Here is a 15284-nt window from a genome sequence, read left to right on the forward strand (position 1 = left end):
CCCGCCGCCGCCGGAAACCCTAGCGCGGGGAGCATTGGCGTTGCCACCGCCGGAGCTCCGCCGAGCGTCGGCCTCGCGCGCAGCCTCTTCTTGCCGCCGCGGATGACCACGCCGACAGGGGGCGTCGCGCCGGCGCCGTCCCGTGCCGCCGCCGCACCCTCGAAGCTCCCCAATGCGGCGCGGCCGAAGAAGCGCAAGACATCCGCGAAGAAGAACAAGGCGGCGGACGGCTCCGGCAGCTCGAAGGCGAGGGGAAAGAAGCTTGCAGGGCGTTTAACGGGCGCGGCGGCGGCTACCGAAGCGCCGGCGAGCTCACTCGTTGAGCCGGCCGCCGACGCGCACCACGTGTTTGACGAAATTCCCCCAAGGTAAAAAAAATTCTAACTTTTATTTTTTTGTTATTTTTTCAATGCATCATCATATAGATAGCTTATTTGCATTGTTCAAAAACTTGTAGTCTCAACGATGATGCATACATGTCAACTATGGGTGTTGGGTCCAACAATTCACATTGTTCTCAAACCAATGACACCCATTTCGAAGACCATGAGTTTGAGGTGGACGAGGAGGGTGAGGGCATTGTCGACGCGCCGAAAGGAAGAGCGGGCAATTACACCACCAAAGATGACATCTTACTATGCAATACTTGGTTGCAAGTGTCGAGGGATCCATCCGTTGGAGGTGATCAAAGTAGAGATGCTTATTGGGGGTGGATGAAAGAACACTTTGATTTTCACAACTTGAGTGGAATTGACCGCTCCCAGAGATCACTTCGGTCCCGATGGTCGACAATCAACTCGGATTGTCAAAGGTGGGCGGCATGTCAAAAGGCGGTTGATAAGTTGAACCCAAGTGGCACAAATGAGGACGATAGAGTAAGTGGCATTTCATACATGTTCATCATACTTGCTTTTGGTGTCCAAAGTGCTAACTTGCTTTGTTTTCATGTAGTACAACATTGCACAAAACTTGTTCAAAGAAGAGGAGAGGAAAACCAAGAAGGGGAAGATCAAGAAAGGAAGGGTCTTTACCTTGCCTCATTGCTACAAAGTGTGAAGGATGATGAGAAATGGAAGAAGCGTGAAGATTTGGATGATTTGCATTTGAGCAACAAACGCAAGTGAACAATTGAGTTGGATGATGATGAGGAGGAGGAGGAGGATGATGCATCAAGTGATGACGGCAAGAGAAGCCCCACACCCAACTCGGTTTCATACTCGAAGCCAAAACGACCGGATGGGTGCAAGAAAGATAAAACCGAAAAGAAGAAGAGGAAAGGAGATGATGAGCTCAAAAATGCTATGGAAGCAATTGTGAAGGCAAGAAAAGAAGCCAACGATGTGAGGAAAATGGCAAGGAACCAAGATGCCGCGGCCGAGGAGAGAAGGTTGGCGGCCGAGGAGAGGAGGGTGGCGGCCGAGGAGAGGAAGGTGGCTTTGGAGCAGAGAAAGGTGAGCAATGAGGAGCGAACTAGATTGTTAGAATGGGAGAAGCACTTGATCTTCTTGGACACATCTAACCCCAATGAGGCGCAAAAGGAGTATGTCAATCTTGCCCGTGAAGAAGTCTTGATCCAAAAAAAAAGCCATGGTTCGTGCAATGGGTGGCGGTGGCCTCGGCGCCATGGGTGGCGGTGGCATTGGCGGTATGGGTGGCGGTGGCATGGGTGGCTTCGGAGGTACCATGAGCGGTGGCCTTGGCGCCATGGGAGGGATGGGTGCACCTCCGGCCGCCATGGGAGGCATGGGTGGCTATGGAGCACCCCCGACGCTATGGCCGCCATGGGAGGCATGAGTTTTGCTTCTCTCATGGGAGGCATGGGTGCACCTCCGGCCACCATGGGCGAAATGTCTTTCGATGTGCCTCCTCACACACATTCCCATGAAGATGCCGTTGAAGATCTTGCCAACACCGTCAGAGCTTCACATGATGCGGTGCGTGATGAGGAGAGGGAGGAAGATTCATCTTCGGAGGCGGAAGAATCATCTTCGGAAGATGATGAGGACGAAGACGAGGAAGAGGATTGATGTGTCTTTCATTTGTGTCTTGAACTTGGTTGGATGAACTTGTGGGCATAATTTTGAACTTGTGGGCATGAACTTTTATTCATCAACTTGTTTGTGTGAAATTTTATATGTCATGTTCATTGCATTTTGAATGTTTCAAACCCATTTTGTGTCCAAAATGCCATATATATACAATGCCCGACGAGTCGCGCGCGCTGTATTTTTGCGCGCTGCTGGAGCTGCACGAGCGCGCTACATTATAGCGCGGCTGCTGGAGCCAGCGCTGGCAGCCGCGCTAAACGCCCCGAAGCGCGCGCGGCATACTTGTCTTTTACGCGCGGCGCGAAGCACGGTAAACAGCCCATCGACCGGCCCACACCCCATCGCCCACCGCACAATCCAAAAGCCAAGAAAGGCCCACACGTCATCGTCGAAACTTGGAAGGGATATATAGATCGAGATCTCGATCTCAATCTCTCCTCGCGTATATCTTTATCTCCCGTAAAAACAGCCACCGCACCCCTGCGCCTATCCAAACCCTAGCCACCCTACCACTGCGCCTATCCAAACCCTAGCCACCCCACCACTGCGCCTATCCAAACCCTAGCCACCCCACCCCTGCGCCTCCCGATCCAGCGACCATGGTCTTGCCTGGATCCGCCGCGGCCGGCTGGATGATGCTGGACCGCTTCATCTACCACAGGGGCGCGGACGGCGACTGCGACGGCTGGCGCTTCCCGGACGAATCCACGGCGCCCCTGAGGGCCACTTCGTCCACCTCCATCGGCGAGCCCTTCGACGTCGCCATCCTCCACGCCGAGCCCCCTGCAGTCTCCCGCCTCTACCTGCGGTGGCCCGGCGGCACCAACACAAGGGGCGCCGAGCTGGCTGCCGCACACCGCGACCTCCTTCTCTTCCGGTTCGTCTACGTTGACCTCCACGTCACGTTTGACAACTTCGTTTGCGTGGCATCCTCAGATCCTGTGCCGCACATCGAGTTCAAACGCCTTCCCCTTTGAACCATACCAATGGTCTTGCCTCCGTTTTTCGAGGAAGACACGGAGGAAATCACTACACCTCGACACTTTTTGCCCAACACTCTAGGGCTCGTTCGTGGATCATCCCCTGGCCATGAAGATGAGTTTGTCGTGGCACAGCTGGCTAGTATCACTAAGATACCAGGCCCAGACGACATGATGGAAGCTGAAGTGTGCATGATCCGCTCTCGTGTATCAGCTACGGATGATGATGGCACATGGGAGCTTCATAAGATACCCATCCAGCACAAGGAGCATCAATACTTGAGACTCGTCGATTGGTCGACTTGCGCTGTCACCACGTTCAACAACCGTATTTGCTGGATTTCCTACTACACAGGAGGTATTCTATTTTATGATGTATTCGCAGAAACGCCTACCATCTCTTATCTAGGGTTACCTACCATCACCGCCCTCGATACCGAGAAAGAGGTTTCCTTGAGGTGAACCGCAGCATATGTGTCACTGGTGGGGGTGATCTTCTCAAGTATACTTCTGTTGTTCGCACCGATGGTCGGCTCTGTGGCCCACTTGAACATCGCCAGGGTTACAACATTATCACTGATGTTTTGAAGGCAACGGAGAGTGTTGACATGGAGTGGGACCGGGTTACGTTTGTGACAGCTTATGAATTCTGGCGTCACAACACCTCTGAACTTCTCCCGCGCGATGCTGTCCCCGAGTACCCTCTTGTCAGCATGGACGACCCTAGCATTATACACTTTTTGCTGTCTGAGGAAAGAGAGAAGATTAACAAGGTTTCGGTTGTTACGATGGATATGGTTACCAACAAAATGATTTCAGTTGTTCCATATATTAAAGGAGAGGAAGACCTCGATGGCGAAGATGCCGACATGGTCAGAGAAAAATCACACCTTCTCAAGTCCTTCCTTACATCCGAGTTCCCCAAGTTTCTTAATCTCACAAGGTATTGATCTATGCACTGGATTTATTTTGAACTGTCAACATTTTAGATACAAGTCGGTGATAGTCTAGCCTTTGTAATGTTTAGTTTGAAGCAGCCCCATGTGACACGATATCTCTAGCGCTATATATTTCATTTATAGTGTAATCTCTTGTCATGCCACTTTTTGAAGTTATCATACAATTGCAGCCTAGAGCTTGTTGAGGCCCATCTCCTTGGAGAACATATTTGTTTGGAAATCTAGTTCTACTCCGAAGCTAAAGCTATGCTAACTTAGTTGCCTTATTAAGAAATTCGTAAGGTCTAATATATGTTCAGGTCCCAAATCCAGTGTTAAATATTCTGTACAATTAGCATTTGGTGACTAAAGTTTTTTTCTTTCAGGGATTGCTGAACATCCAGAAGCTTGAGGATTCTGTGCAATTAGGTGTCAATTCCATGGTTCGATTGCTATACTATGTTCTGCTGTGGAGAATAGAGTGGCGAGGTGTTAATCCATCTGATGATCACATGGACTTGGTGAGGAGATGGTATGGAGTTTGCTGAAGTTTGGACTTTGTGTGTGTTCTCTACTTGCTGTGTCAGTCTTGTTAGTTTTGCAAACTTATATGGTGCCCAGTTTCGTTGGGCGCTAAGAGATATGAACTTTTGTGGTTTGATCAACTTAATAATAGTGTTTTGAACTTCTATTTCTAAGTATCAATAGTTACCTGAGTTCTTGAATTTCATTAGGTGTTGCTTTAAGGCCATCTTAATTATTAACCCAGTTATTATTAGGAAGCAAACCAAGTTTCATCATCCTGGACAGTCCTCACGAGTCATATGTTGCCAGCAACAAGTGTTTTAGTTAGTTGATTGAAATATTGTCATTCCAGTTATACAACCAAACAGCTGTACCTAGCCTGTTATATTGAATTTGAACATTTTTGGGGGGGAGCCTTGAATTCTCCTGTCCTCGCAATCCTGCTATTTCCCTTAAAAAAGGACATGAACCAGGTCATATTGCGTGGAGAGCTCGATCTGTTATTTATAAATGTAGTGATAATCTAGCTAAAAGAGCCCATATTTGTCTAGAGTTTCCACTGAAAATATCTTAAGCTTACGCTTCCTAATACTAATTTAGGGGGAATACTGCCTGAGTAGCATCTTAAGCTGATACTGAAGCTAATTCAAGCATTAAAATTGGGAGTACAGATAGATGATCTGAATTCGACATTGTTAACCGTCGCCATAAGCATCTGTACATAAAAGCAAATATACACATTAAGTGATATAAAAGCATACAAAATATCACAGAGAAATCTCATGTGTATTTTGAAATATAAGATTACAAAGAACTAGTGGTATTTTGAAATTTCAGTGCAGCTCATGAAGTGACTTGATAACTTGAAATAGTATAATAACTAGACAGTACAACAATAGGCTTCTATTCTCCTTGGCTAACCAACATTATTCAAAGTCATAAAAGGGCAAACACCAGAGCTGAAAATCTACAACAGAAAAGTCAAATCGAAGTGGGCAAATAACATTTCCAAGCAACATGCTCTAGAAGTAGAGATCTGACTCATACTCAACATCTGGATTTTAGGAAGGCAGGCACGAGTTCCATGCATGTTCAGTTACCATCTGATAACCATTCAGCGAAGCAGGGAGTGTAAAGACGATACGGTTGCCAGTGGTATCCTATATCGCCGTAGACAACGTGTACCTTCCGGCTATCCATATCGTACGATATAAAATTCTCATGTTCCATGTCTACCAAGAAAATCAAATCATAGTCCGGATGGATACCGATAACTCTATAGGGCTCATCAAATTTGTGAACATGCATTCATATCAGTTCTGAAAGATTTACAGTGTGCTTTAGAGTCCAATTTCCACTAGCATCCTCAAGAACCCAAACTGAGAGTAGGAATCCATCATCATTATAGTGATCTATGTCCACAACATGCAAGCATCTCCGAGACTGCCCAATACATTCCCAACCAGGGTATGCCCTCGAGATTTTCCGCCAAGTCTTGCCACCCGTGTCCACCGTGACGATAGAAGAATCTTTAGTGATCAAATGCAGAGTGCCATTCATAAAGAGAGAATTTAAAGCCTGATAGTGGTGCACCCTAGTTTCTTGAGCCCACCCAGTTTGCTTTGAAGTCCATATTCTGGTTTCCGACAAGTATATCTCCACTCCAGTGATTTCACCGGCATTGTCGTCATCCAACACGATCACGAAGGCCACGAAGCAGGAGGGATCGGCAGGGTCGAAGCCGAGAAGGATGATGTTCTCCGGGCACAGCTCCTCGGTGTGAGGCAACACGGTCCAATCCTCGGTAGCCGGATTGCACACAACGTAATCCACGCCCGGGGGAGATGACGTGAAGCACTTGCAGAGGAGGAGGCCACCGCAGCAATCCATGACTTTGAAGCCATGGGTATAGCCGCCGCCGTGCAGGTAAGGGAGGGATGGATCGACCAGTGGCTGCTGGCCTGACCTGCTGGCCGGAAAATTGAGGAAAAGCAGGTGGCAGATGTTTTGAGAAGTGCCACAAAAGAAGCCGGCGAGGGTCTGCGGCGACCGTCTAAGGAGGCCGCGGTCGGAGCAGAGGGTCCGCCATGATGGTGACACGCACCGGAAGCGACAGAGGGAACGGTAGGGCACCCGCGCCAGGATCTCCATGAGGAGCTCTTCCGGGAGGGTCGCCACCGGCTGGGACATCTGTTCCATTCCTTCCTGAGGCAACGGCGGAATTTGGGGACGAGAAGAAGAGTTGTTTTCTATGGGCATATTTATAGTACTACAAAAATCAAATCTTAAATATAATCCAAATTTGAGAAAAAACCAGTCTCTGTTTTTTTTGACTTTTTACTAGTTGATGGTTATATTTAGTAAAAAACAAATCATCCAAATCTTAAATATAATCTGAATTTTATTATACAAATTTTAACAAGAATTAATGTTAGAAATTTTGTCTTTGGTTTTTTACTTCTAGGTGTAGATCTTACTCATTGATTGTTATTTTTAGTAAAACTTATTATCTGAAACTTAATTATAATTTGAATTTTAACAAGAATCAATGTTAGAAAATCGGTCTCTGGTTTTGATTTCGAGGTGAAGATCTTACTGATCGATGGTTATATTTAGTAAAAAAATATCATCCAGATCTTAAATATAATCTGAATTTTATTATACAATCTTTTAACAAAAATTAATATGTTAGAAAATCTTTCATTGGTTTTTTTACTTCTAGATGTTGATCTTACTCCTTATTAGAATTTTATTATTCAAATCTTAAATATAATCCGAATCTTGACAAGAACCAATGGTAGAAAAATTGTCTTTTCCTTCTAGGTGTACATATTACTCATCGATGGTTATATTGAGTAAAATTTGATTATGTAAATCTTAGACATAATCTAAATTTTATTACCCAGATCTTAACAATAATCAATGATATGAAATCAGTTTGTTGTTTTCACTTCTAGGTGTAGATCTTACTCGTCGATGGTTATATTTAGTAAAATTCTATTATCCAAATATTAAATATAATTTTCATAGACCAAACATCACTTGATGAAATTTGGCGTTTGATTCTACCTCCCGCCTTTCTTTTCCTTTTGAGTGCATTGTTGTTTCTTGGATTTTCTTGAATCCTTGGCAAAAGGCACACATACATGTGGCGGTCGATCGGAAGGCTTTTATGGGCTCCATCCAACGGCTAGGAGAGGCAGTCGTTCTTTTCAAATCAACACCGGGCTGACACGTCGCCCCCCACCCCCAATTGCATTTTTTACTGTCAAGCACGAGTATATATTTGTTTTACATATTTTGTTACTTTCAACAATTGGTGGATTTTATTGGCTATTAAGGAGCATCAAGTGGATACAAACTCAAAGAGCACACAACCAGCCTCTGTATAGTTATGATGCACATAGCCAACACTAATGCGCACATATAAAAATACACCAACAAATAGCAAAGTCATATAAGACCAAAGCTATGTTTACGCGAGTAACAAAGAAAAAACAAAGTGGTCAGGGACGTGATCGGCAAACTACAACAATGAACATATTTGCACCAACCATCTTTACACCACGCAGACAACAAGGCTCTTCAATAGTAACGCCTTCAAGAAGGAAACAACATTCAAATGCAGAAGTCGCCGGATCCAAGTACCATGGCCGGAATTTAGGCTTTCACCCTGAAGAATCAATCTGAGCATATCCGAGAAATGACTCCAACAAGGTAACAACATTAAAACATCGTCATCGCCAGGTATAACCAGCTCGGGTGAGGGCTAGCCTTTCAGCACGGAGCTCACGATCGGCTGCTCGTGTAGCACCATCGAAGTCACTCAAGTGTTGTCACCACCACTTTTCCGCGATCCCAGCAACTACAAGCGATGCAACCGCCACCGCTGCACAACTATCCCTCTGCATAATAGTCGTCGTTCATAATTTGCATCTCACCGCCGCAGTCAACCACTCAATCTTTAGAGTTGAACACTCCTGATCTATCGGTGACCAATCCGTCATGACGCCGTAGGAGGTTGCTGCAACATAGTATGCAATCAACCCCACTCGGCCGACTAGATCTGAATCACCATCACCAAACCATGGACCATAGCGTCGTCGACCAGTCATAGCCTGCGCCAAAGTCCAGCACCTTGCCGACGCGATCCACCTCTCAGCAGAGAGCCGGACGTAAGCACCAAGCCACGCCATGAGCGCCAATAGCGAAAGTTGCAAGGACCCATGTGTACCAGGCAAAGCCACAGAAAAAACGAAGGCTGTAAGGAATATGTACTCGACCATGACTACCGCAACTGCCCTGAGAAGCACAAGCACTCTTCGTCTTGTTCTGAGGAAGATGAAAGTGATGGCTCCAACTAACAGCCAGTGAAATTATGTTGTGTTAATACCTCATTGTATGATTTAGTTAGGTAGATTCTGCTCACATGGCAACGCCGTTTGTTGCTTTTAGTGATGCTTTTACGGTTATGCGAGCTCTAATGGCTGCTAGTTACTACTTATCTTAGAAATGGGTTTGCGGCAGAACATTACGATGTCTGCACTTGTTGATCTGTTCAGTCTCCTCTGGTGTTTATCTGAACTTAGGTGTCAACATATTATTCGTAATGAATCTGTTGGGCAACGACTGACTAGAAAAGGAATGGTTTTACGGTTACATGTTGATCTGATTGGTTGTTAATCACTCTGTTGCCAGCAAATCCTCCATGAGGCTGGTTGTAATAATAGTATCATGCATGCCAACTAGGCAATTTTGATGAGGTGTCATAGAATTAAATGAAGAAAGAGAGGGTTGAGTATCATGTAGTACTTTGGTTCTAGACAGTTTTTGAACATCGGATCGTGATCCGACGTCCAGGAAGATGGTTAGGTCTTAGAGCAACTCCACCCGCGCCCCCAACAGCCCTCCCCCCCCCCCCCCCCCCCCCCCCGCCGGCTTTTTACGCGCCGGCGCCGAAAAAACGCCCAGTCGCGCCCCCAAGACGCCGAAATCCGCCAGCTCGGCCCGTTTTTGGGCCCGGCGATCGCAGGCCGAACCCGGCGCACTGGGGGGGGCGCTCGGGGGCTCCGGCGCAAGAGAAAAACACGCCTGGGCCACACTGTCAGGCGAAAAGTCAAGCCAACCATCCAGATTCGCCCCCACCCCCCGCGCGCTCGGCCGCCACCCTGCCGATCCCGGCGTCGTCCACCGCCCATCACCGCTAGATAGTCCATTCCCCGCCAAAAAAGAAAGGAGGTTTCGCCGCGACAGCCTCTCCACCACCGTCCGGGCGATTTTTCCGGCGTTCCGGCCACGCAGGGCAGTGTACCGGCTGGTGTGCGCCCACCACGCCCGCAAGGTGTTTGGCGATTTGCCTGCCCGGCAATGGACTCGGACGACAAAGAGGCACTCGCCGCGCTGCTGGAGGAGGAAGCCGATGCCGACGTCCAGGAAGAGGAGCATCTCATGGTCCTCGCCGCCTTCGCCGGCCTGCTCGCGAGCAATGAAAGGGCGCGGCGAGGTGGCTCGGCGCCGGGGCGGATGAAAGCAAAGAACCGGCATCGTCTGGAAGGCTACTGCATGCTCTACTCCGACTACTTCGCCGACGCTCCACTGCACGGCGACAAAGTATTTCGGCGCCGTTATCGGATGGGCCAAAAGCTTTTCCTCGGGATTGTGAATTCCATCCGGGAGTTCGACGGCTACTTCAAGTGCAAGAAGGATTGCACCGGCAAACTTGGATTCACCTCAATCCAGAAGTGCACAACAACGATGAGGATGCTTGCATACGGAGCTCCCGGTGATTCACTCGACGACTATGGGCGCATGGCCGAGTCCACGACCATCGAGTGTTTCTACAAGTTCTGCATGGCAGTGGTGGCAGTGTTTGGACCGCAATACTTGCGAACACCTAATGCGGAAGACACTGCTCGGATCCTAGCACAGAATGCAGCAAGAGGATTTCCTGGGATGCTTGGAAGCATCGACTACATGCATTGGAAATGGAAGAACTACCCATTTGCTTGGCAGGGGATGTACAAAGGCGCCAGGTGGTTGCAGTGTGGTACTTGAGGCGGTGGCCACGCAGGACCTCTGGATTTGGCACTCCTTCTTTCGTATGCCAGGAACTCACAATGACATCAACGTGCTGCAGTGCTCCCCTGTCTTTGCCAAGCTTGTTGAAGGTCATTCTCCTCTGGTGAACTTCGAGGTCAATGGGCGGCACTACAACAAGGGGTACTACCTAGCTGATGGCATCTATCCGAGATGGTTTACATTTATGAAGACTATCTCAAACGTTGTGCCAGGAGGCAAGAAGTCCCACTTTGCCAAGGTGCAGGAGGCTTACAGGAAGGATGTCGAGCGGGCATTTGGTGTGCTCCAATCTCAATTTGCTGTTGTCATGTACCCTGCTCAGACCTGGCTGAAAGATCAAATGTGGGAGATCATGACTTGCTGTGTCATCTTGCACAATATGATCATTGAAAGCGAGCAGGAAGAGCCAGTGCTTGACACTGAACCATACTACAGGCAGGGTCCTCTAGCCCAAGTTGATCACCAGCTACCAGCAACCTGGACTGCCTACCTCAATATGCGTCAGGAGATCCGAGACCCACAGGTGCATCAACATCTGCAGCAGGATCTGGTGGAGCACCTATGGAGGATCAAGGGCGACGCCTAGCTCGACGTGTGATGAAATATGAGTTTTTATTTCTTGAACTATATAATTTGTATTGAAATACTTGTTGTTGAACTATTTGATTTTTATTGATTTTCTGTGATGAACTATGTGATATAAAAATTACTTATGTTGAGAATTCACGCCGAACCACGCCGAATATGGGCCGATATCGGGCCATTTTTCGCCCAAAGTGGGCCGAAAAGCGGCCAGAAATGAGTCGATATCGGCGTCTGTGGGCGACGGCTGGGTGCCCAACCGCCCCCAGAGCCAATTCTACCGTCGGCTCGCCCCCAGGCGGCGATTTTTATGCCTCCTTGGGGGGCCAACGGCCGGAGATGCTCTTAGATGGGTCTAGCGGGCTGTGTAGAGTGGCTTGGATTTGACACGAGAGGGAAATGAGAGGCCCGACAACAAGTTTTAATACCGAAAACGTCTGACAATTTGAAATGGCTATAGTGCCACTATATTTTAACAGTTGGGGTATCAAACGATCTCCGAATGCGACGAAATTTGACAGGCAGTCTATCTACAATACAATAAGACCGCATGCCAACTTTTAACCCATTCTAAGGATGTTTTATTCCCACTTAGAAAATAATATTTTGACGATGCCGCGGGCTCGTGCAATTGTGGTTCGTCTCAAAACGGTCATCAACAACAATGGGGAGAAACGACAACTATGAACAGATGCAGGTTTGGAAAAATGAGGGCAACGGAGTGCCGATGCAATGCGAATGATGCGATGATGAATGCGATAAACAAATAAGTAACGTGCCTACAACAAATATAAGGGGAGGCATCTCGAGCGTCGGTTTCGGGCTATTACATATAGGATGTCCCAGATCCGACCAGACTGAGTGGAGAATACAAGTCTTGCACGCTTCGCAAAGCCGCCGTTGACAAACCTTCGTCTATCAAAACTGAAACCCAGATAACCAAAACGCAAAACCATGTTGGCAGCTTCGCATGAGAGCGCCATCGAGACAAACCTACAGAAGGAAAAAACCAGATTTAGGGACACCCGATCCTCTACACGTCTTCCAAGGATAGGGAGAAACACCACGGAACACAAGAGGGAGGCGAGAAGATCCGATTCCACGCTAGTGACACTACCATTGTCTCGCTACAATCCACCCGAGATGAATTTGAAATTTCTAACCCTCCCACCAACGCACCGAAGATCAAGGGTCCCTACCCCCTCTCATCGTCAGAGCAACACACAGAGCGAGCAGATGCCCGTGCCTTGCTAGGAGTCAGTGAAGATGGGCCATCCCTTGAACCTATAGGTCATGGAAGCCAAGAGAGAAAAACAACCACAAGTACCAATTAAATGGCTAGCGTAGTTTTGTGACATTATTTGTATGAGTCAATTGATCAAATTGGTCTTGGAATAATAAAATATTCCCTCCGTCTCATAATATAAAGGCGTTCTTGGCACTGACGGAGAGTGTATTATTTATAAATAGAACAATAAAATTTCTTTTGAAAAAAGGAGCATAAAACATTTCTGGCTTGAGGAGAAAAGAAAACTTTATACAAAATGGACTCGTACGAGTCCACGGATAACCAAAACGCAAAACTATGTTGGCCGCTTCGCTTGAGAGTGCCACCGAGACAAATCTGCAGAAGGAAAAAAACCAGATTTAAGGACACCCGATTCTCTACACGTCTTCCGAGGATAGGGAGAAACACCACCGAACACAAGAGGGAGGCGAGAAGATCTGATTCCACGCTAGTGACACTACCATTGTCTCGCTACAATCCACCCGAGATGAATTTGAAATTTCTAAGCCTCCCACCAACGCACCGAAGATCAAGGGTCCCTACCCCCTCTTATCGTCAGAGCAACACACAGAGGGAGCAGATGCCCGTGCCTTGCTAGGAGTCGGTGAAGATTGAAGGAAATATGCCCTAGAGGCAATAATAAAGTTATTATTTATTTCCTTATTTCATGATAAATGTTTATTATTCATGCTAGAATTGTATTAACCGGAAACATAATACTTGTGTGAATACATAGACAAATAGAGTGTCACTAGTATGCCTCCACTTGACTAGCTCATTGATCAAAGATGGTTATGTTTCCTAGCCATAGACATGAGTTGTCATTTGATTAACGGGATCACATCATTAGGAGAATGATGTGATTGACTTGACCCATTCCGTTAGCTTAGCACTTGATCGTTTAGTATGTTGCTAATGCTTTCTTCATGACTTATACATGTTCCTATGACTATGAGATTATGCAACTCCCGTTTACCGGAGGAACACTTTGTGTGCTACCAAACATCACAACGTAACTGGGTGATTATAAAGGTGCTCTACAGGTGTCTCCGAAGGTACTTGTTGGGTTGGCGTATTTCGAGATTAGGATTTGTCACTCCGATTGTCGGAGAGGTATCTCTGGGCCCTCTCGGTAATGCACATCACTTAAGCCTTGCAAGCATTGCAACTAAAGAGTTTGTTGGGAGATGATGTATTACAGAACGAGTAAAGAGACTTGCCGGTAACGAGATTGAACTAGGTATTGAGATACCGATGATCGAATCTCGGGCAAGTAACATACCGATGACAAAGGGAACAACGTATGTTGTTATGCGGTCTGACCGATAAAGATCTTCGTAGAATATGTGGGAGCCAATATGAGCATCCAGGTTCTGCTATTGGTTATTGACCGGAGACGAGTCTCGGTCATGTCTACATAGTTCTCGAACCCGTAGGGTCCGCACGCTTAACGTTACGATGACGGTTATATTATGAGTTTATATGTTTTGATGTACCGAAGGTTGTTCGGAGTCCCGGATGTGATCACGGACATGACGAGGAGTCTCGAAATGGTCGAGACATAAAGATTGATATATTGGATGGCTATATTCGGACACCGGAAGTGTTCCGGGTGATTTCGGAGAAAACCGGAGTGCCGGAGGGTTACCGGAACCCCCCCGGGAGAAGTAATGGGCCTTATGGGCCTTAGTGGAGAGAGAGGGGGGGCAGCCAGGAGGGGCCGCGTGCCCCCTCCCCCTCTGGTCCGAATTGGACTAGGAGGGGGGGCGGCGCCCCCCTTTCCTTCCCCCTCTCCCCCTTCCTTTCCCCCTCCTAGTAGGAGTAGGAAAGAGGGGAGTCCTACTCCTACTAGGAGGAGGACTCCTCCTCCTGGCGCGCCAACAAGGGCCGGCCGGCCTCCCCCTTGCTCCTTTATATACGGGGGCAGGGGGGCACCCCATAGACACAACAATTGATTTATTGATCTCTTAGCCCTGTGCGGTGCCCCCCTCCACCATATTACACCTCGATAATATCGTAGTGGTGCTTAGGCGAAGCCCTGCGTCGGTAGAACATCATCATCGTCACCACGCCGTCGTGCTGACGAAACTCTCCCTCAACACTCGGCTGGATCGGAGTTCGAGGGACGTCATCGAGCTGAACATGTGCTGAACTCGGAGGTGCCGTGCGTTCGGTACTTGATCGGTCAGATCGTGAAGACGTACGACTACATCAACCGCGTTGTGTTAACGCTTCCGCTTTCGGTCTACGAGGGTACGTGGACAACACTCTCCCCTCTCGTTGCTATGCATCACCATGATCTTGCGTGTGCGTAGGAATTTTTTTGAAATTACTACGTTCCCCAACAGTGGCATCCGAGCCAGGTTTTATGCGTTGATGTTATATGCACGAGTAGAACACAAGTGAGTTGTGGGCGATATAAGTCATACTGCTTACCAGCATGTCATACTTTGGTTCGGCGGTATTGTGAGATGAAGCGGCCCGGACCGACATTACGCGTACGCTTACGCGAGACTGGTTTCACCGTTGCGAGCACTCGTTGCTTAAAGGTGACCGGCGGGTGTCTGTCTCTCTCACTTTAGTTGAACCGAGTGTGGCTACGCCCGGTCCTTGCGAAGGTTAAAACAGCACCAACTTGACAAACTATCGTTGTGGTTTTGATGCGTAGGTAAGAACGGTTCTTGCTAAGCCCGTAGCAGCCACGTAAAACTTGCAACAACAAAGTAGAGGACGTCTAACTTGTTTTTGCAGGGCATGTTGTGATGTGATATGGTCAAGACATGATACTGAATTTTATTGTATGAGATGATCATATTTTGTAACCGAGTTATCGGCAACTGGCAGG

The 15284-nt window shown here is 47.7% G+C and overlaps 1 protein-coding gene and 1 pseudogene across 1 annotated transcript; one reads left to right on the forward strand and one right to left on the reverse strand.

The window, feature by feature from the left end:
- The first annotated feature begins 2578 nt into the window (after positions 1-2578).
- LOC109756839 (uncharacterized) lies at positions 2579-4710 on the forward strand (annotated as a pseudogene).
- Positions 4711-5799: 1089 nt separating this feature from the next.
- LOC109756840 (F-box protein At5g07610-like) lies at positions 5800-6681 on the reverse strand. Its single transcript, XM_020315678.1, has one exon. The coding sequence runs from the start codon at positions 6679-6681 to the stop codon at positions 5800-5802; it is 882 nt and encodes a 293-aa protein (XP_020171267.1).
- Between the last annotated feature and the right edge of the window lie 8603 nt (positions 6682-15284).

This window comes from Aegilops tauschii, chromosome 3, assembly GCF_002575655.3.
Source record: "Aegilops tauschii subsp. strangulata cultivar AL8/78 chromosome 3, Aet v6.0, whole genome shotgun sequence".
In the NCBI taxonomy this organism is placed as follows: Eukaryota; Viridiplantae; Streptophyta; class Magnoliopsida; order Poales; family Poaceae; genus Aegilops; species Aegilops tauschii.

Excerpts from the sequence above, each read along its gene's own strand:
- LOC109756840 (XM_020315678.1), bottom strand. The coding sequence starts at position 6,681 with ATGTCCCAGCCGGTGGCGACCCTCCCGGAAGAGCTCCTCATGGAGATC.